This window comes from Myxocyprinus asiaticus, chromosome 36 (assembly GCF_019703515.2).
Source record: "Myxocyprinus asiaticus isolate MX2 ecotype Aquarium Trade chromosome 36, UBuf_Myxa_2, whole genome shotgun sequence".
Classification (NCBI taxonomy): Eukaryota; Metazoa; Chordata; class Actinopteri; order Cypriniformes; family Catostomidae; genus Myxocyprinus; species Myxocyprinus asiaticus.
The window spans coordinates 22577068-22598937 of record NC_059379.1 but is presented as its reverse complement, the minus strand read 5'-3'; the positions used below and the strand labels follow the sequence as shown (position 1 = coordinate 22598937).

The following is a 21870-nucleotide window of genomic DNA, read 5'->3' as shown; positions in this document are numbered from 1 at the left end:
ACACACACACGCACACGCACACACGCATGCACGCAAACACATACACACACACACACGCCCGCACACACACTTGGTTCACCTCAGAGTAGCAATGTATTCTGATGAGAGGGCACATTAATCTTCTTCCACACAGACAGCCAAAGGCACTACAGGATCTAGCTCTGGATAAATATTAAATTGGGGGAGATTATTTAGACTCATATTCATCCGTACAAATGAAACATACTCTCACAAGCAGGTCAGAGCACACACACACACAGCTGACTCTTCCACAGGTCATGTTCTCTGCTCTCATCCACAGCTCTTTTTAATCTTTCTCTATCCTCATCTCTCTTTATTAACTGATCATTTTAAGCTGTCTTTAAGTTCCCTCCTTGTTTTTGCCATTCCAAAGCTCAGCCACTCCACCTGTGACAGTGGACAGTGCTGAATACAGGTGTAAATTGGGTCCAAAAAATCTCGTGATCCAATCAATTAAATATTGAAAATGCAAATTGCCATCACATTTGTAGTGTAAATGCTCATCTGTCCTAATGTATCCTGGACAACAGCAAAGGACAGTTTACTTCCCTGTCAATTATCCATTGTGCTAAAATAATCCAAATTTGCATTTGGATCACGCTACAGTGATTTTACTATGGGAAAGGGGTGTTCTTAGGCACAAAGTGAAATATGATAAAAGACACTAGTGTTTAATAAACAGTTAAATTTATTTTTTAATAATTAATAATAATCATAATAAGCATTTGCTGCACCAAATAATATAGTTCACTATCCTAACTGTAGGAGTTTGCAGTTGCCAATCAAACGTGTGCTCGAAGTTGTGCACTTATGGTCAGTTCACATTAGGTTCAAACACGGTTCGTTCAATCAGAATTTAGAGTCAGAACTATCCGTTTTATAACAAGATTTTTAAAAGAAAAATTTGTAAATATTTGCACAAGGTTTTAAGGAACTTCTCTGATTTGCCCAACATTGATATGCAGTCACAGATCTGAAGCATGCACATCTGAAGCACATTCCACTTAAAATTTGGAAGTGTGCTTTTTGAGTAGCATGCCTATTTGGTAGGTGATTTAGTCAAGAAATCAGAGACCTGGGGCCTGGGTAGCTCAGCAAGCAAAGACGCTGACTACCACACCTGGAGTCGCGAGTTCGAATCCAGGGCATGCTGAGTGAATCCAGTCAGGCTTCCTAAACAACCAATTGACCCGGTTGCTAGGGTGGGTAGAGTCACGTTAGGTTAACCTCCTCATGGTCGCTATAATGTGGTTCTCGCTCTCGGTGGGGCATGTGGTGAGTTGTATGTAGATGCCCCACATGTGCTAGGTCTCCGTGGTAAGGCGCTTAACAAGCCACGTGATAAGATGTGTGGATTGACTGTCTCAGACACGGAGATTCGTCTTCCACCACCGCGTCGATTGAGGTGAGTCACTACGCCACCATGAGGACTTAGAGCATTGGGAACTGGGCATGCCAAATTGGGGAGAAAAGGAGAGAAATTCCAAAAAAAACAAAAAAACAAAAAACAAAAACAAATCAGAGACCCTCCACTTGGAATCCAATCACAAGAGGTCACAGCAGGATTTGAGACAGTAGTAAATGCTGATCTGTTTCGTCTGGCCATATGAACCACCTATATGTAAAAAAGGCCTAAATCCACAGGTTTGGATATGAGATATGACAAAAAAAAAAAAAGAGTCTGAGTAATTAGGGAAAGAAAGTCACAAAGAATTACTCTATAATGTTGAAGAAGAAAGTAGGACAACAACTTAAATGGGATAGAAATGTAATACTCTAAAAGAATTTTGACTTTGAAATGCAAGATATGAAATGCTTAAGTGTTCTCAAAAAAAGGACAGTTCACAATGGGACATAAAAATAAATAAATAAATAAAAACTCTGGAAAAGATAGATTGACAGAAGGAAAAAGAGTGAGCCAGAATTAGTTAGAGAGGACCAAAGTTCTGTGAGATGCCTCATCCATCCTGTTCTCCTTCCTGTCCTCAGAACTGCAGGCTGTGTCTGTCACATCTTATCATCCCTGTGTAGAGTGTGGATCAAAAACACATGTCTCTTCAGAGCCTGTCAGTTATGTGCTGTATCATTCTGGAGAATAGATGAAGGGAGTTGCAGAGGACAGGAAAAACTGCAACAACCAGAAGAGTTTCCATCTTGTAAATTATCCAAATATTTGGTTTAGTTGCACTGATATTTGAACCATTGTCATTTAGACATTTTTAATCCATACTTAAAAGTTTCAGTCTTTACATATTTGCTGGGGAATTGTTGAAAGACATGGTGAAGACTGATGTGCTGATGGACGAAGGGAGAGGATTTGAGAGGATTTTGGCATCAAAATTTGAGAGAGATTTTCACGAGTGTGCAAAGCCCAGCGCTAAGCGCTACAACCATGCACTACGTCTTATCCAAATTTTTGTGAGAGAGCTAATTCGAAGGGCAATATTCGTGCCAGCGCAAAGCGCAAGTGGGCGTGGGTGTTTGCGTGCAAACTATGGGTGTATTGCATGTTAATGAAGTGGCGCAAAAAGCAATTTGCTATTTTCCTGAGAAATAGGTCACTGTGCTAAGACATTTCAAAAGCAGGTCTACCATATTTGGTATATGATTTTTTTGACCATTTTGTTATTTTGATTATATTTTCAATACATTTGAAGTGTAATTTTAATTTAGAAATATTTTTGGTTGAATTTTTTTGTTTCAATAAATGAATTTAAGTGCGTGCCGATACTATTACTTTTAATACTAGCCATTATTTGTGTGTCTGTAGATGAAAATTATTAATAATACTTACATTCCCTATCATTTAAAGGAGCAATCCAAATCCTGATGAGAATAACATTTAAAGCATAAAAAAGGAGTGTGTCTATATTTCTATTATTCTAATTCATTGCATACAGTCCATTTACACTACCAGATTCTTATGAATGTGCTGTTATATTGCTGGTGCTTGTACTGTAGAGATTGGACTGTATAATAGGACGCAGATGCTGCAATAAATGGAGAAGAACCTCGGAAAGAAATATCAGTTGACCCAGCCCATTAGCGCGTTGCATGCACGATTTCGCCAAACCCATTTGTGCCTAGACTTGCACCTAGACTTACATTTACTTTCACATTTAGTTATTTAGCAGATGCTTTTATCCAAAGCAACTTACAAATGAAGAACATAACAAGCAATTTGTCATACAGAAGACAACAATATCTTCAGGATCGCACAAGCAAATTCTCACAGCGTCAAGGAATGCAGAGGCAGGACCCAAAAGTAGAGTTAAAAAGGGGATTTATTTATAAAAAACAAAAACCAGCATAAAACTCCCACAAGGGGGAAACATAAACAACCCCGTAGGGGGAAACGAACAAGCCAGGGCTGGGGCAGAGGTAAACAGGACCAACTGGACTGGACAGGGATGGGATGAAGAACAAACAAGACCAACCGGATCACACTAGACACACAAGACTGACTTGAAAACAAGCTCACAAGACTGTAAACAAGACTGAACACGAGGAGACTAAAAATAGGGAGAGAAATCAACAGGTTAATAAGACAGGGCAGGTGTGACTAATAAATGAATAATGGGCAAACAAGGAGGCAGAGTATGAGAGACACACAGCTATACAGAAACAAAACAAAGCCACGTGCTCTCACAAGACAATAAAATACCCGAATGGTATGAGCACACATCGCCAAGACAATAAGGCAATATACGCCCATGTCAACCAACAAACAAGATGAGAAAATGCGTAGCAATGCCAAACAAAGCGATGCCATGTATTCTCACACTAAACCAGTGGTTCTCAATTTTTTTGGGTCACGCCCCCCTTTGAAACTAGAAAAACTAATCGAAAATCATTTTGTTTTTACTGAAGAAAAAAAAATATTTTAAAAGATTAAACTACATTTTCTTTCATCTACATTTGACAAAAAAGGTTTTATTTAAAAATACAATGAAAAGTGAATGAAAAGTTACACTTCACTCAAGGGGGCGCTTGGCTGCTCAGAAAACCAAATTCTCCATTCATCCGCATTTAATTACAAGAAAGTTTTATATCTCAGTTTTACTCTAGAATACTTTTTTTAAAAAAATTTTTTTTAAAAACTTACAATTGCAAGGATTCATATCTTTGAATGGAAATATGCATCAGCAGTCTCTATAAAAGTTTTTTTTTAAATCCTCATCCAGTAATAATAAATGACTGTGATTGTGGCATCCAAGCAAGCTGAAAAAAATATCACGTGACAGTGCCGTCTATGCGCTGTTTCGGTAGCGGTCAGGATCTCTGGACAGTAATTTGCACCTGATTTATGATACTGATAAACTTAAATAAAAACTGACCTTTTTCACCATCATTTACTCACCCTCATCTTTCATTACTTTTTTCATCCATGAAACACAAGATTGAGGGATGAGAGGATCATGTTTGTGGCTGTCCAAGCTCCGAAAGCTCACATAAAAGCGCCATTAAAGTCATCCATAACACTCGTGTCTTAGATCTCAATTCTTCTGAAGTCATATAGTGTGTTGTGTGAGGAAAAGACCGAAATTTAAGTGTTAATTCACCTCGTCACTCATTTGAAACTGGCGTGCATGCAAGAAAGGCCTTGTTTACTTGAGTGCATCTGACATCAACGCTTTGGGCTGTCAAGAGCTGCGCAAGCAGGATGCGCTGCTGTGCCATGCTAATGTTTAAAGGCAGAGGAAAATAAATTGCACACATTGGTTCTTATGTGTATTTTCACTATTTTTGTCGAATGTGTGAAAGTGAACGAGATTTGAGGACGGGTCAGTCTTCCGCGCCCCCCTTGCAATACCTCCACGCACCCCCTACGGGGCACGCCCCACACTTTGAGAACCACTGCACTAAACGAAACCTGAGCATACATCGCAAGGCAAACGCCACACGATGCACACAACAGGCGACAAAAACAAGACACACACAAACCCGAAATCTCAGACTGAAGTGACCGAACCTCAGCACAACGCGAAGACAGCTCGCGACCCGGCACGCAGCTCAAAGCGAGTGCGACGCGAGGCGCACCCGTGTTCGCGAGAGACAGACATAATCTATTGACACGAGTGCATGCTGCCAAGATGACATAAGCGTGATGCACCCATGTCAATAACAGACAGACATGGAGCATACAACTGAGGGAATACAACCGAAGCCGTGCGCTCACACAAACACAGACAACGAAACATAAGACAGACATGGGACGATGATGCCACGGTCCTGTCAGACAGAAACCCAGACAGACAGAGTGACAGGACCATTACACACAGTGACTTGAGGGGCTGGAGATGATGCCAGCACAGAAGATACAGACAGAAAAGGAATTTTATTTTTTTCATTGTTTAATTGTAAGTGCATTTAGTGTGAATTGGTTAAGTGCTCGCAGAACAGATGTGTTTTCGTTGGTTCTTGAATGTTGAGATGGTATGGAGGTTAGAAGCTCATTCCACCACAGAGAAACATGGATTTTGTGCCTCTTTGTGACGGGACCACCTGGCGCCACACGTTCATTGACCACAAAGAGTGAGTTGGGACATTGACCTGGAGGAGTGAATTGAAGTAAGAGGGTGCTGTTCCATTGGCTGTCCTGGAGGCCAGAGTCAAAGCTTTGAATTTGATGTGGGCATCTACTGGCAGCCAGTGGAGTGAAATCAAGAGTGGGGTGACACGAGTCCTCTTTGGTTAATAGAAGACCAGACACGCTGCAGCATTTTGGACCATCTGCACTGGCTTAAATGTGCTAGCTGGGAGACCTGCCAACAGGGAATTACAGTAGTGCAATCTTGAAATGACCTGTGCTTGGATCAGGAGCTGTGTAGCATATTCAGACATGAAAGGTATAATTTTGCTGATGTTTAAAAGTGCGAACCTGCAAGACTTAGCACATGCTTGTACGAAAATACCAAAACTTCATGGCCATGCCCATTGACTTTGCACTTATGACTTATGGCATAGCGCTGCGCTTAGCCCTAGCGCTTTTAAAATAGGGCCATACATTGTGCAGTGCACAGACAAACATTAATATTGCCCCATAAATGTGTGATATGGACTTCTGGTGGCGAAGAAAGCAAATGTTTTACGTTTGGTAAACTTTGGAACGCCTATTCCCAACGTTGACCAATAGGTAGTTGCTTGGTTTGGCAATGTGACCTCTCTTTGGGCAGTGCTTCATACACAGCTACACTGAATATTCACAATGGATGAGCAAATTATTTAACGGTGAGTTTCTTTATAACTTCACTCTCCCAGAGTGCAAACTGTAGCATAAAAAAGAGGCTGCTTGACAATTAGTTTTTTGCAGGGTTCACATTCGCTTAACATCCATCCACGCCTTCTTCATCTGCAGAATTTCGCCATGCAAAGCAAAATGTGACTGAGCTTTAGACATCCAAGACAGCCATGCTTTAGACAGCCATGCTGTTAAAAAGAGCGTTGATTATGGTGATATCAGATCAAAGTAAGTATACATTAAAGTTTTTGGTACACAACCAACCATACACAATGACAGATGCTAGGTAATAAACCGCATCAGTTATTTTCCCCTTGTTTTGATGGTCCTAATTCATGTTCACTTATATAAACACAATCATGTAAAAGACAGTTCAATGTGAGGAAAATTTTTATTTTTAGTATCTACAGAAGCCTTTAAAACCGAGCCCTTCAGTAAAGTAGTGTCACTCCTCTCCTTTCACATTATAAGCAGCAAATGGATGGCAAATACAGTATGCCCCCCACTTCTTCTTCTTCTTCTTCTCTCTCTCTCTCTCTCTTTCTCTCTCTCTGTCTCTCTGTCTCTCTTTATGTGATGTGCTCAGTTCGGAGGGGAGGAGTTTTAATTTGAATCCTGAACTGTTGCTCTTTACAAGGTCTAGAGATGCCACTCGGAGAACATCGCTGTGGATTAAAACACCTGTCTGTTGGTTTACCTGCACAGTAAAGGAATTTTAATGCCAATTTACTGTGAGTAGATACTGACAGAGGTAAAAAGGAAATTAAAACAAGGGAAGTTTTACTACTGATCAGCACTGAGAATAAGTGTTTCACTACAGTGATGGGAAACTTAAAATGAATTGTATATCTGGACAGGACCAGAGCAAGACAACAAATGTCCAAGCATTTATTTCCTCTCTCAAAGAACAAAGGTAATGCTTTTATATATATATCTATATCTATATCTATATCTATATATAGTATATATATATATATATATATATATATATATATATATATATATATATATATATATATATATATATATATATATAGCAACAACTGTAAATCTGCATTTTTTGTGGTGTTTTATGAGTTATGTTTTAATTGTTGAACAACTCAAATATTATTTTAGTCTGTTAACCATAAAATTTTCATGCTCTAAAACATATTTAAAACTAAAAACTTGTTTATTATAAAAATTCAAAAACATACACTACACAATTTTTTAATATATTCTATTCAAAAAATATACTTTTGAATAGAATCCTTTTAAATACTTAAATAATTATAATAAATTATTTAAATTATGGATTTTAAAATTATTCTTTTTTATACCACAGCAATAGCTGTGTGATAACCAAAAGATGAGCGTCAATCAAATGTTAAAATTAAACAACACTTTAAAGAATTTTTCTTTTAATATTTATGCTTAGGTATCTTCACTCTCAAAGTCAATTAACTCAGTGGGCACAGTGTGTCGATAGAAGCATGGCTGTAAATTCTTTTTTACTGCATCTTCTGCTCACTGCCGTTCTGGCATGGGCTACTAAAGCACAGGAAGAGACTACTAATGAGATGGACATCCAAACAGCTTATCAGACCATAGATCCTTTGTTGATTTCTGTGACATCAGAGGGGCCTCTTACCACACCTGCAGAGGCGGAGAAGGATACTGTGCCACCCACTGGCACTCGTTGCCAAGGTTACTACGATGTGATGGGCCAGTGGGACCCTCCGTTTAATTGTAATGCGGGTATCTTCCTATACTGTTGTGGCACCTGTTTCTATCGGTTCTGCTGCCAGTTTCGTCAACAACGTCTGGATCAGACCTCTTGCTCCAACTATGATTCTCCCATTTGGGCCAACACTGGAAAACCTGTGGCCACCAACACTGAGGTGCAGCCAGACCATGAGCGGGATCGCACCCACATGATCGTGTACATCATCTGTGGTGTGGTGGCCATCATGGTCCTAGTGGGAATCTTCACGAAACTGGGGCTGGAGAAGAGTCGGGGAGGACAGAATGACCTCAGTAATTCAAGGTGAGTACATATCATCAGCTCTGTTCTAAACCTTAGCAAGCTGCCTTGTTGCCTACATAAGTGTCATGCTGTCTTCTTAGGTAGCATCCTAACTAAAGAGATCCTCACAAATTTGAAACAGTCTTCATAAGCAGCAATGTGTGTCACACAAATTGCATTTCTCACATGAAGCGCGCAGGACACTTGACTCATTGATTCCAAAGTTTGATTCCAGAGTTTGACATTAGCATGTTGCTAAGCTAACACAATACACTAAGAAGCATAAAAATACATACCACACAAATAATGGGTAAAATAGTCCCAATAGTTAATTAGATTAAACCATTTTTAACAATAATTTGCAGTATTGAATTTAATGTAAGTGTAATAATAAGGTATCAATGAAGGCATTAGTATGCTGCCTTCCTTTTGGAAAAGACTTTGCTTTGACAGCTCTGCTGGAAAATCCAGCTCAAGCATGCAGCTGTGTTTTAGAACATGGTAGCTAGTCCAAGCTGGTCAAGAGCTGTTCCAAGCCCACAAGGGTTTAAGGTGTGCTAGTGAATTCAGAGTGTATTGGAGAGAGTATAGTTAACCAAAACTCATTTGGTCATGGATATTTTGGTGATTCAACTTCATATGTACATCTACACCACATACACTGCCTGGCCAAAAGAAAAGTTGCATACTCTAATATTTCGTTGGACCGCCTTTAGCTTTGATTACGGTGTGCATTCGTCGTGGCATTGTTTCGATAACCTTATGCAATGTCACAACATTTCTGTCCAGAGTTGCATTGATTTTTGGCCGAGATCTTGTATTGATGATGGGACAGTCAAACCGTTCCTTAAAGTCTTCTCCAGCACATCCCAAAGACTTTCAATGGGGTTAAAGGTCAAGACTCTGTGGTGACAAATTCATGTGTGAAAACTGAAGTAGTTTTTTTCAGATTAGTCTCACTAACAAGTGGCTTTCTTGTGGCCATACAGCTGTTTAGTCCCAATCATGTAAGTTCTCGTCACATTGTGCTTGTGGAAATGCTCTTACTTTCACTATTAAACATAGCCGTGAGTTCTACTGTTGATTTTTTTCACGATCATTCAAGATTTTTTTCCGACCACATTTCTTCCACGAAGCTGACGGTTCACCACTATCCTTCCAGGTTTTAATAATGTGTTGGACAGTTCTTAATCCAAGCAATCTCCTTAGTTGTTTTCTTTGCTTGATGCAGGCCAGTAATTTACCCCTTCTGAAACACAGTAACATTTTTCCACGACCAAGGGATACGTCTTCCGACATGGTTGTTTAAGAAATGAGAATCTACACACTGCATCAGTTAGGGTTAAAAGAATTGTTGCCAGCTGAAACATATTAATCACTGCAATAATGATCCAATCATAGGCTCTTAAGTATTTGCTTATTTAAATCCAAACAGCGACTTTTTTTTTTGGCCAGGCAATGTACAAAGCAGACTTACCAAGTAACTAGTGTAGCATTCTGCCTAGTCAAAAAGCATTAAAATGTATTGTGTCTCTTTGTAATTTTCACAGTCATCTCCATAAGACACATAAAGTGAAAGGAAATGTGTGGCATGTTGTCTTTCGATTAGTTTAATATTTATGTCATTAGTGCATTAACTACAATAAAGCCATCATCATCCACCCTTGAATCTTCCTCTTTCTTTTTTCTCAACTTCCAGTTCTCCTTCTCTGTTCCTTTCCCTCCGAATCTCATTCCTCAATTCCCTGTCCTGTCTGTGCTCAAATTGAATATTTTGTTCTCACTGCTCTAGACATTCAAAATCCTTTTATGAATATCAAATTTCCTGTCATGAGCAATGAAACAAAATACAGAGAATTTATAATTCCTCCAGCGTTCTGCAGTAACCCTCCCTATTTTAGACATGAATTGACCCAATAATGCAAGAGTCATTATTGCCCCCCCCCCTTATTGATATGAACACACTTCCAAGACGAAAATATTAATCCAAAGATTAGCACATTTCTAAGGTTAACACCTCTCCTAGACAGAGCATTTCCAACATGCTGAACACTGCACACCAGATTAACTCTTTTTACAAGATTAAGAGTTCTCCTGAGATTAACACTCTGCTTTAAGAATAAACCAACTTTTCTACAGATTAACTCTTTTTGAGGATACTGCTGCACTTCAAAACTCCAGAGAACTTATTTATAATAAATTTCCATTTACACCATGAAAAAGGACACCAAACATTTGCACAAAGTTTGATTTGAGCTTCTAAATAATTTCCCTCTATACTTGTGATGGTCAAGTTCTAGTATTGCTGTGTAAGTACATAAAATTGCTTATGTTTCTTAAAATGTATGCCACTGCCAAACAACGGAGGTCATAAATTGAGGAGAGGAAATAACAGACAATGTGAACCATAATTCATCGTAGATTCCAGCAGTGATACTTTGGGAGATAGTACATGGTTCAGATCCCATCTTAAAGAGCATGCTGTGGCCTAAGGCAAGATTCTGTTCCATAAAATATTCCATCCAAAAGGAATTAGCATGCTGGGCAGAGTACTTCACTCTCTATTTTGCAGTATGTGTGTCCTAATGGGCAGAGATCTTTGAGATCACTTTGTATAATGTGAGACCCTTTGGATACCCCCGAATAGGGCAAGAATCAACAGCATTCTAGAGTATAATGCAAAGGAAATTCACTGACACATTCAAATCTGTGTATAGATTGTTCTCATCATCACCCTTTCATTTTTAGCCTCTCTCTTTATCTTTCTTCTCTCTTTATCATTTTCTCTTGTCTTTTTTATGGTGCTCTCCATATTTCTCAAAACAACCTTTGTAAAAACCTCCTCTAAATCACAAGTACATGCCCCACCAGATTTCTGAGTTAAGTGGATTTTGAATGCAAGTTTCAAAAACAATTATTTGGATGTTTGATAATGATGTTTATTGTAGGTATAAAAAAAAGACTGTTTGTCTAAAACAGTGTGCCAGAAATCACCCATTCACATATCTAAACTTGGTCAGTGCAATATATATATATATATATATATATGTATATATTTTTTTTTAATTTTTTTATTTTTATTGATGTCCACATATGTGGACAACTAAGTTGTGAAATTTTAAGTAATACCAAGCTATGGAAAGATTTTTTTCATAAAATAGTTTATTATGTGTCCAGGAGTGTTGGATATTCATGTGTTTGAGACGTTATAGACATTACAGCTGATTTTCTATAAAGCTGAATTAATAATTCTGATTAAAAGTAATGGCCAGCATCATCAACATTAAGCTGGATGCCTCATCCAACCAGCCGCCCCTCTCCTCCTCCAAACTCCTAGGCTTATTTGTCGGATTTTTAACCTGTGTCTTTCCTGTGTCTCCAAACTGTCTGAACTCATTTGACATGAATTAGATGTGGCTGGGTGCTGTGTGGGTTTGTGTGTTAATGTGTATATGTGCAAGTGTCTCTTTGTGTCTCTCCTGCATGGTTGAGTCTTAAGTAAGGGTGAGCACTGACATTTGCATTCTCCTGGCCCCGTCTGTCCTTCATCTCCACTATGACTAACTGTACAGCCCCCTGTTTCTCTCAGGGTAACGTGATGGTCTGTCCCCTCTGATAAAACCACTCATCACCACTTTCTTTGGGATTTTGTTACCCTCTGGCTGTTTTTTTCCCTCTGGCTGAGATAGAGTTTTACAGGTTGTTGTACTTGCAGTTTTGAACTTATGCAAAACTTTCTGACTCTGGCAATAGAAATAAAAGACACAATATTGAACTAGCTTTATCCATATTCATGTAAGATATTGAGTTGCAAAACCACAGGAAGGGAATATCTAGTTAATTATGTCATTGTTTAGAGGTAAATTGTAGTACAAAGGACAATTACATTTCACAAAAGTAAACATGAAAAAACTTTTCTTCCAAATGATAGCTGGAATTTTAATATAAGCACAAACGTAATCTTTTGAGCAGAGTTCACACTTATTTTAGTGTAGTACCTGTATTAACTGAGCTTCAGATGTGTGTGTTTCTCATCTGTGTCGCTGTACGTTGATATCAAGAACACTGAAGTTATGTGAATTCTTGTGAAATTTTCTGATTGGACGATTATTTCTTTTAAAAGCCACACATAACCGGTAAAGTTTAAAACCCTCTTTTTAGTGCAATGGATGATTGATTGGTGAGCAGGCAATCCGTTTTTCTTGTCCGGGATGCATCGGGATGAATTAGCGAGTACACTACTAATGCAATGTGGCCACATGTGTTTTCAACCACCACTCAGTGTGGTTTGAGTGATTGGAGCTTGCAATGTTTCCACCTGTATTTATCACCTCTCCGCTTGTGATCACCCAAATCGGATCATAATATCAGGTGTAAATGGGGCCTAAAGAGTCTAAAAGACAAACAGTGTGAAAAAGAGAGAAAGTGTGGAAGAACAATAGAATAGGAGATAGAAATGAAGACAACAAAGATTGCTTTGAATAATCCAACAAACTTTTGCTTCAAATTTATCCATATAGAGTCATGCAGAGGATAAAAAGAAACCCTACTTTATGTGTATTCCACTCTCTTTTTGTTGTCTCACCTACATCTCTGTACTAGCTTGTACTTTTATGAGAAATTCTGGAACTTCTTATCATGGCTCTTCTGATGCTACTGTACCACTAAGATGAATTCCTAGTGTTTTTGCTGTATTATTTCTCATCTGTTGCTTTGGATAAAAGTGTCTGCTAAATGCATTTGTGTAAATGTGAAAAATAATACCAGTGAATAATAATATAAATAGTGTGGAATAATGCAAATAATGTTGCATAAAATTGTGCACATTAAGTAAACGTCATGAGGGGCTATTGGGATGACACAATATAAATTTGTATAATTGCCTTTCTGCGGCTTAGACATTACACTAATAATTCCGTTCTACATTGTATTAAGGAAGGCAAAGCTGTTCCTCCTGTAATATTATTTGATACAACAGTTGAAGAATAATTGCTGATAAAGTGACTCAACTTGGATCCAAAGATTCAGAGTCATGTTGCACACAGAAGTAAGAGCACAGAGGAATTCTGACAGGGCAGCCTGTGCAAGCTTTGACTGGAATGACTGCACTGCAGCCAGTTATATTGCTGCAACAAATTATATAATGTAATGATCATTACAATTAAATGAGATAGGGATATTAATTATTACATTAAATAAAAAAGACACTGTTCTGTAATTTTAAAAGGGTGAAGCTCATTAGGCTACAATGTTTTTGTACTGATGTCTATGTAAAAATCTATTGTGCAGTATATCTATACATGTAAAATGTTAGATGTATTTAAATAAGTGGAAAAAAAAAACAAGATGGTTTGAATGATATCACATCGAAAGACAGTTTTGAGAAGAAAATGTACAATTCTAATATTACTTACCTTACAACAACTATCTACCCATCAGTCAGACTGCTAAAGCCATCTGGTCTAAAACACGTTAAATATGCTATTGGTGTTTTAGTTTCAAAGAATTCAATTTATCCAATTTTAATTTGAGTTAATTATAATTAATTATCCAAAACAATTGTTTTTTTGTTTTTTTTGTTCTGATGTTTTCTTGCATAATAAGGGGACATATAAATGAAGCAAAGCAAAGCCTGAGGCAGTCTGTAAGCTCAAGCTCACTGCTTGAACCATATTGCTGAAATGAAAGAGAAAATGTTTGGGCACTATTGTGATTAAACAATCTTGTCAGATGGCATTGCTCGTGACCCGGCATGGCTGGATGCCAGGACACTGTTAAATAGTTGTATGTCTGAGCCCCCCAGAAAGGACTCAGTAGTGCTATCCCATGGCTCCCTTTTTAACAGCTGCAATATCCCGTCTCCATAGGCATAAATTTAGGTAGGAATGATAGAGACATGTCAACTTTCAGAATATCGGAATTTTACCACACAGAAAATAGTTCAACTTTATACTATGTTTTTATTTTCATTTAACAACTATTAAAGGTCCTTAGTATGATTATTCACGTGTAAATTATTTTCCTACCTCTTCTGAAGCGGCACAGAATCAGTGTTTTTTCTCAGTGCTGTTTAGGATGCAAAAATATTTAAAAAAATATATTTTCTAGATATTACATGGACGGATTTCCATTGGTATGTTACGTCCAATCCTTGAAATTAATAGATTTAATCCAGCATATGTTTCGTGTACAAATATTTCCTGTCTAAGTAAAAAATGTCATGAGTTTTGCACGCAGCCCAATGGAGTATTCTGCTTTTTCAGCCGGTAAGAGCCCTCTTGAGAAATACACCTTAAAATTTGAATGATTGTGTAAGAGGTGCAGGAATTTAAGATAATTTAACTCCAAATAAATGGTTTATTTTGCACATTGGAGAAGAACATTGGAATAGATTGTTCTGTCAATAAAATAAGGCATTTGTGATAAAAAAAAAAACAACAAAAAAAAAACATTCATTATTTGAAAGCCTAAAGCCTACTTTGTTCACGAGGCCTATTTTTCAAAATGTAAGTACTGTACATATAAATGTAAATAAGCAATAGGAGAAATGTGGGAGTGAGGGGAGTTGGAAAGCAGAAAGTGGGGAAAAATGTCAATGTTCCATTCTCCCTATAATTTATCTTGTGTGTCATTTTGCACATGAAAATGGTTCATTTACCCCACCCTTTGTTTAGATTTCCATTTGTTTAATGCTGGATAATAGGGTACAACGGGGCTAAAGGCTCCGCGGGGTAAAAGACTCCTTTGATTTTATTTTCTTCCAAAACACTAAAAGTGTGCCTTTAGCCCCATTGTACCCTACATTTTCTCAAGATAAATCTTCTTGAAAAAGATCAAATTTGATTTTAACCCATTAATCTTAGGTTTATCACATTGCATATCACTGTCACATTATCCAAGTTTATCACATATCACATTTTTCCTCCAAAAAGTGCAATTTGTTTATACTTATTAAAAATAATAATATTAATAATAAAGGCTAATATTTAGTTTGGTGGGGCAGAGAAATAAGAAATGAGACTTGTTATGTGAGGTAGGCTAGAAATGTTATTTTGCCTATATTACCGGACTGACTTTCTCACATTTTCTTAATACCAACATTTTGAGTGTTATCCTTGCAATATGTCCCCATAAACTTTCAAATCAAACCTACGCCCTTGCCCATCTAACACACCCTATTTGACAGGAGGGCTACCTGACATGCTCTGTAATCATTATAGAAATTATTGGTATGAATAGTTAAACAAGCAACACCATTATGAAGGCATAAAAGAGAAAATGTACAGAATATTTATTGGATTTTTATCAGATCAGATAATGATCAGATACAAGTAATGATCCATTATTTAAAAAACCCAATGGCAGCTAACGAAACAATTTGAAAAGCACAAACATCTTTATTTCTGTGTTTCAAAGGAAACGCCACAGTTGTCTTTCTTTGTCTCTGGATTTATATGTATCCATTGTCTCTCAGTCATAGGCTTGTATTTTTATCAAACAATTTTTATCATGTGTGTGTCATGGGTGCACTGAATGTGCATGCTCACCACAACACATATTCAGTGCCTGTGAGTGAGACAGCATTGCAGTGGGAGACAGGATTGAGTGTGCATCTGAGCCAGTGGCAAAGGGTGAAAGCATATCTTGCAAAGCTGGAATCAACAACTTCAACTGTCTGAGAATAAGCATGGAACATTCTCAAAGTAACCTTCAATGAGGACAATCTTGTAACATCACTATAGAAAACCAAACCAACCAACTTAAGATACTATTCACTCTAAAAAAGCCCTGAATGGTAAAGACACAGCTGGACTTTGGCTGTGGTTGAAGAAATCAAAGAAGTCACCACATTCACCTGATAAGATAGAGATGAGGTGAAGAACCTCACATGCTGATTAGGCTTGTGAACTATAGTGTGCATGGCCTGTGCATATCTGACTAACTCCTGAGAAACACATTTTAATTATTATTTGAATTATTACTCTGTCAAATAACCATGTGTCACTTGTCTTTGTCCATCAAACCCATCAAAATGCACAAATACACATCATTTCACATTCACAATGTAATCCACACATAAATGCCGAACCTACAGCATTAGTGCGGTAATGTTATCTTTGGTTTTGCAAACTGAATTTGTACTCTGCTTCTGAAATGTAAATGAATGCTCCTTTGCTTTTATGATAACTTTTGAGACTTTTTTGTTACGTTGATTCACAAATATACAGTAACTGATCTGATCTGTTATCACACATGGATGCCGTTAGACAATGCATATTTAAAGCACCTGTCTGTCATTGATGGAGGGCCATGGGGGAAACATGCATCTTGTAAATAAATCCATATTTGTGGACAAAAGCAACATTCAAATGATTAGAACATCTGTTTTCATGATGAATAATTAAGCTACTAAACACTGCTTATGTATAACTATGAAGTACCATGTCTACATCATATGCAGTGACCTTTACACTATTGATTCTGGAAGTCTGAAAAAAATAAAAAATAAATCCTCCATCATTTTCTGCCATCTTGGACTAAACATACATACTGTATCAGTTAAAATGTGTTTTTGTGTTTCATGACCCTTTAAGTAAGTTTTTATTATTTCAATCAGGGTAAGTCACAAAAATCACATCAATTCTCATATTTTGATTCACTAAGTTTTCTTAAATGCATTTAAGCAGCATTATGATAAATGGTATCTTCGGTTGTCCATCGAAATCCGATGATGACGTCCACTCAACAGTGAGATTTTTGATCGCTGAACAGTCCTATCCTGGACCCACAAGCTCTATTGCAGGTGGGGCATATATATGTGGTGGTAGTAGTGGTGGTTGTGATGGCAACCATGGCTGTGTATCTCCCGGCTCTCTCATGTTGTCTTCTGGTTGTCCTCTCCATCTCCAGCATACAAGCCCCATCCCTACAAAGCTGTCGCCAGATGGTACGATCAGCAGCAACATACTCCAGGACCTCGGGTCTGATCTTACACTTCCTCAAGGCAATCTTCATTTGATCCTTATAGCGCTTCTTTGGCCCTCCAGCTGAGTGTCGACCATGATGTAGCTGGCCATATAGCACTCTGCGGGGTAGCCGACATGGGGGCATCCTTATCATGTGGCCCAGCCACTGCAGCTGGCGCTGGGCGATCATGACCTCAATACTTCTGCAGTTGGTCTTTACAAGTATTTCAGTGTGAGGCATATGCTCACACCATGTAATTCCCAGAATGTGCTGAGGGCATCTGACGTGGAAGCACTCTAAGGACTTAATGTAATGGCTGTAGGTTACCCAAGCTTCACAGTTATAGAGGAGGGTGGTGACACAGACCGCTTGGTATACACCAACCTTTGTGGAGGGATGAAGGTTCTTGTTCTCAAATACTCTGTGCCAAAGTCTCCCAAAGGCAGATGAGGCCTGTTTAATCCAGCTCTGGATATCATTGTCGATGCCGCTATCCTCTGCGAGAATACTCCCCAGATATTTGAAGGATGGCACTACTGACAGCTGTTCACCACCAACAGTGAAGGGAGGTAGAGTGGATGGGACACTGGTACTCCACTGGCAAACCACTTCTGTCTTGATGGTGTTGACAGTCAGCCCCATCCTTCTGTACGCTCTCACTGCCACTACAAGAACGGACTGGAGATCCTCCGGAGTATGGGCCACAAAAGCACAGTTTTCTGCATACTGCAGCTCCAGGACTCGCTCTCTAAAGAGTTTAGTGGTTGCGTGGAGCCTCCTAATGTTAAAGAGATTGCCATCTAGTCGAAGTCCACTGTCACACCACTGCTGTTCTCAATCTCGTTGTGGAGAACCTTGGTAACACACAGGAGGAAGATGTTAAAGAGCAATGGCACTAGCACACACCCCTTCCTCACCCCTGTGCGTACAAGGAAGGGCTTAGAGTTTTGTCCACTGATGGTCACCCGAGCAGTCATCCCATCGTGGAACTGGTGGAGTATGTTAACAAATTTATTGGGACAGCCAAATAAACATCCCATAAGAGCTCTCTATGCACAGTGTCAAAAGCTTTGGAGAGGTCGACAAAGGCCATAAACAGGTGCTGATGTTGCTCCCGGCACTTTTCCTGAAGCTGCCGGGCTGTGAAGTTCATGTCGACCATACCCTTGTTCCTCCGAAATCCACACTGTGATTCAGGCAGCATTGACTCAGTGATGTTACTGATGAGTCTCTGAAGCAACACCCTAGCCAGGACCTTACCAGCAACAGAAAGAAGTGATATGCCCCTCCTATTGCCGCAGATGGCCTTGTCACCCTTGTTCTTATAAATGACAACAATGTTTGCATCTCTCCATTGTTGTGGGATGTTCTCAACAGTCCAGGCCTTGGTAATGTACTGGTAGAGGGTGCGCATACACACGTACCCTCCCTCCTTTAGTAGCTCAGCAGAGATATTATCTGCGCCAGGGGACTTGTTGTTCTTAAGGGAACGGAAAGCTGACAGAACCTCCTGGAAGGTTGGTGTTAGACTGAGGTCATGGATGGGAGGATGTTCAGGCAGTTCATCTAGGATGGTGGAGTCTGCATCAGAGTCCTGATTAAGCAGGGTGTCAAAGTGTTCAGCCCACCTCAACAGGATACTATCCTGATCCTTCAGAAGCTTTAGACCATCTGCTGTCTTCAGAGACGTGGATCAGCAATTTCTTGGGCCGTAGATGGTTTTGACAGCATTATAACAATTATGCATGTCATTTTTATCAGCAAAGGACTGGATTTCATGTCCTTTTCAGTCCACCACTTATTCTGGATGGCCGTGTTGTTTTTTGCACTTTTCTCCGAGCTGCCTGCCAATGCTGCCTGGTGTTGGTGGATGTAGGGTTATCTAAAGTTGCCCTATGTGCTTTGTGCATGTCCTTAAGCAAGTTGTGTATTGTGTCTGAGTTATCGTCAAACCAGTCTTGGTGGTTCCTGCTCTTATGGCCGATGGATTGGGCTGCTGCATCGTAGAGCGCAGAGCTGATATAGGTCCACTGTTGTTCCATGGTGTTTTCTGGGTTCAGACAAGGTTCCAGCTCGCTTAGTTACTCAGCTAAGAGGCGTCGGAACTCACTTCTGGCTTCTTTGCTTCCCAAGCGGTTGCAATTTAGCTTCTTTTTGTTAGGCTTTTGCAACCACGGAGGGGGACGCACTTTCATATGGAGCTTGGCCACAATCATACGATGGTTGGTCCAGCACTCTGCACCCCTCATGGCACGGGTGATGTGAACATCCTTGATGTCACTACACCTCACAATGATGATGTCAATCATGTGCCAATGTTTAGAGCGAGGGTGCATTCGCGAGGTCTTATTCTTGGCCTTCTGCTGGAAGATGGTGTTGGTTATGGTAAGGTTATGCTCAGAGCAAAGAGTAAGTAGCCTCATGACATTTGCATTCACCCTGCCAATACCATGCCAACCTATTACTCCACCCCATACCCTGTAGTTCTGTCCCACCATAGCGTTAAAGTCCCCAAGCAAGAGGATCTTGTCACTCTTAGGGATCCGGCAAAGAGCTTCATCCAGTGCCTGATAAAAGCATTCCTTGGCCTCGTTCTCAGATGGCAAAGTTGGTGCATAGGCACTAAGAAGTGTGACATAACGCTTCTTTGCCAGGGGATACGGAGGATCATTAGCCTTTCACTAATGCCAACAGGTGTTTCTGTGAGACTTGGTAGAAGGGTGTTCCAGTGGCAAGGGGGGTCCCGGGAAAACTGGTCCCACATCTTGGCTGCAGGAGGCTGCCATGTCCTTTGTTTGTTAAGGCCCACCTATTGCGCACAACCAGTGCATTGCTTTTCTGTCAGGGTGTGCTCCCTTAGCCTTAGTCTCAATAGACATACCACAAGGCAGTGGGGCTATTTGCCAATAGCTGGTGCAGTGGTTGACGGGCGCCAGGGCATGTCCACACAGTGGTGGACCTGCATGCCTTGTCTCTGGGGCCCACTGCTGCTCCGAGTTCCCCTGGGACCGTGAGATACCCAGTTTCCGTGTGTGGCCCCGGGGAGGCACTGCAGGAGTCTTGGTGGTGGAGAGGCTCTGTACTGGCAGGAAGAGACTTACACACTCTGCTCCTCTTTTCACCTTCTATCAAGGAGGCTAGCCAGCGACAATAGCTGTAAGCAGAGAGTAGCAAGCATAGAGCACAATGTGGCAAGGAGTACTACTACACTACTGCACTACTGCACTAGATGCTTCACACACTCTCTGTACTGGCTACACACACATATGCAGACGTACACACACACAAAAGCAACATTATGATAAATGGTATAGATTATACTACTCAAATGCATGTGACATCAAATAAACAAGAGTTAGGTCAGAGGTAATCCAAAAGTAATCAGATTAGATAACCCAAAAATATAATCCTAGAGATTACTTACTGATTGCAATTTTAGTCATGTAATTAGTAATCAGTACCAGATTGCAATTCAGAAGTAATATACCCAGCACTAATGACCACATACTGTACATACATAAAGTTATAGGAAATACTGTATATTTGGGCATATATGTACAAATTTCATTAGCTTTTCATTAGAAAAGTTATGTAACATGTATATGTACAAGTACAGTATGTGATTTATATGTGAAAATCATACATGAACAAACATTATTACATATGTGTTTTACACTATATTGCCATATATCAGATTTCTGTATGAGGAAATACAGACTCACCAAGCAGCACATATTTTGCTGTGTAAATATGTGTCATCCACTAATGTATAAAACTTGTACACATTATTTTGTTGTTGTTGTTTTTTTATGAAACTGTAATTATTCAAGATTAATAATTTCAATATACTGATATCCCTAATAATCTTTAATCATTCTTTTTAGGTTTAAAATTAATTTACAGGTTTAACAAAGCACAATCAAAATTACTTTTCAAGTACTCCGTTGAGGAATCACTGAATTAAGCAGACAGACAACACTCACAGAAGTCTGCACAGTCTTGCCATGTGGTAAACACCAACAAATGCTCATGCACCCATATCATGGACATTTTGGGAGAGGACAGCTGTTTAGAAATGCCCAGTCCAATGACCGATAGGTGTGAGCCTCCCAGGGAGATCTAGAACAAACAGATGATGTTTGTCATTTACTATGAGTTCAATTTTACTCTCCTCATGGGGATTCCAAAAGAACCAAGGCTGAGATTCTATCCGAGGCAGCACAGGAGGTCAACAAAACGACTGCTCCCATCCAATTCTATTACTATCTGTTCCCCTTCTCCACTGCCAATGTCTTTTAGGTCCTCCCTGTAAGTGTCTCCAGCATTTAGACATCATGACTGTGGTGGATGACTGTATTCTCATGCCAATCTGGTGTGTTGTTGTTCTTATTTTGGGCTGAGGTGGCCTACTGCCAGTGGCATTTTCCGACCAAGGGGCAGTGCACTTGTGCTTGACAGTCACATTAAATCTCATCACAGTCCCTTGTTCGTTAAAGGGTGTTGGACTGACTTAGAGAGCTCAACAGGGATACAAGTAGAGGCCGTAGGAAACAGAGCAATAATGGAGTGTCAAGGATTTGAAGAACCAATCACCCAGGAGGACCCAGGGATGTGGGAAAGGGGTTTGTGAACTCTA

The 21870-nt window shown here is 39.5% G+C and overlaps 1 protein-coding gene across 1 annotated transcript in view; it reads left to right on the top strand.

Moving 5' to 3' along the window:
* The first annotated feature begins 7098 nt into the window (after positions 1-7098).
* The window catches only part of LOC127426826 (protein shisa-9-like), a 35466-nt gene continuing 20694 nt past the window's right edge, over positions 7099-21870 (top strand). Inside the window, exons 1-2 of the mRNA XM_051673856.1 lie at positions 7099-7175; positions 7734-8288. Coding sequence (XP_051529816.1) covers positions 7099-7175; positions 7734-8288 — 632 coding nt within the window. The remainder of the gene's footprint in view (positions 7176-7733; positions 8289-21870) is intronic.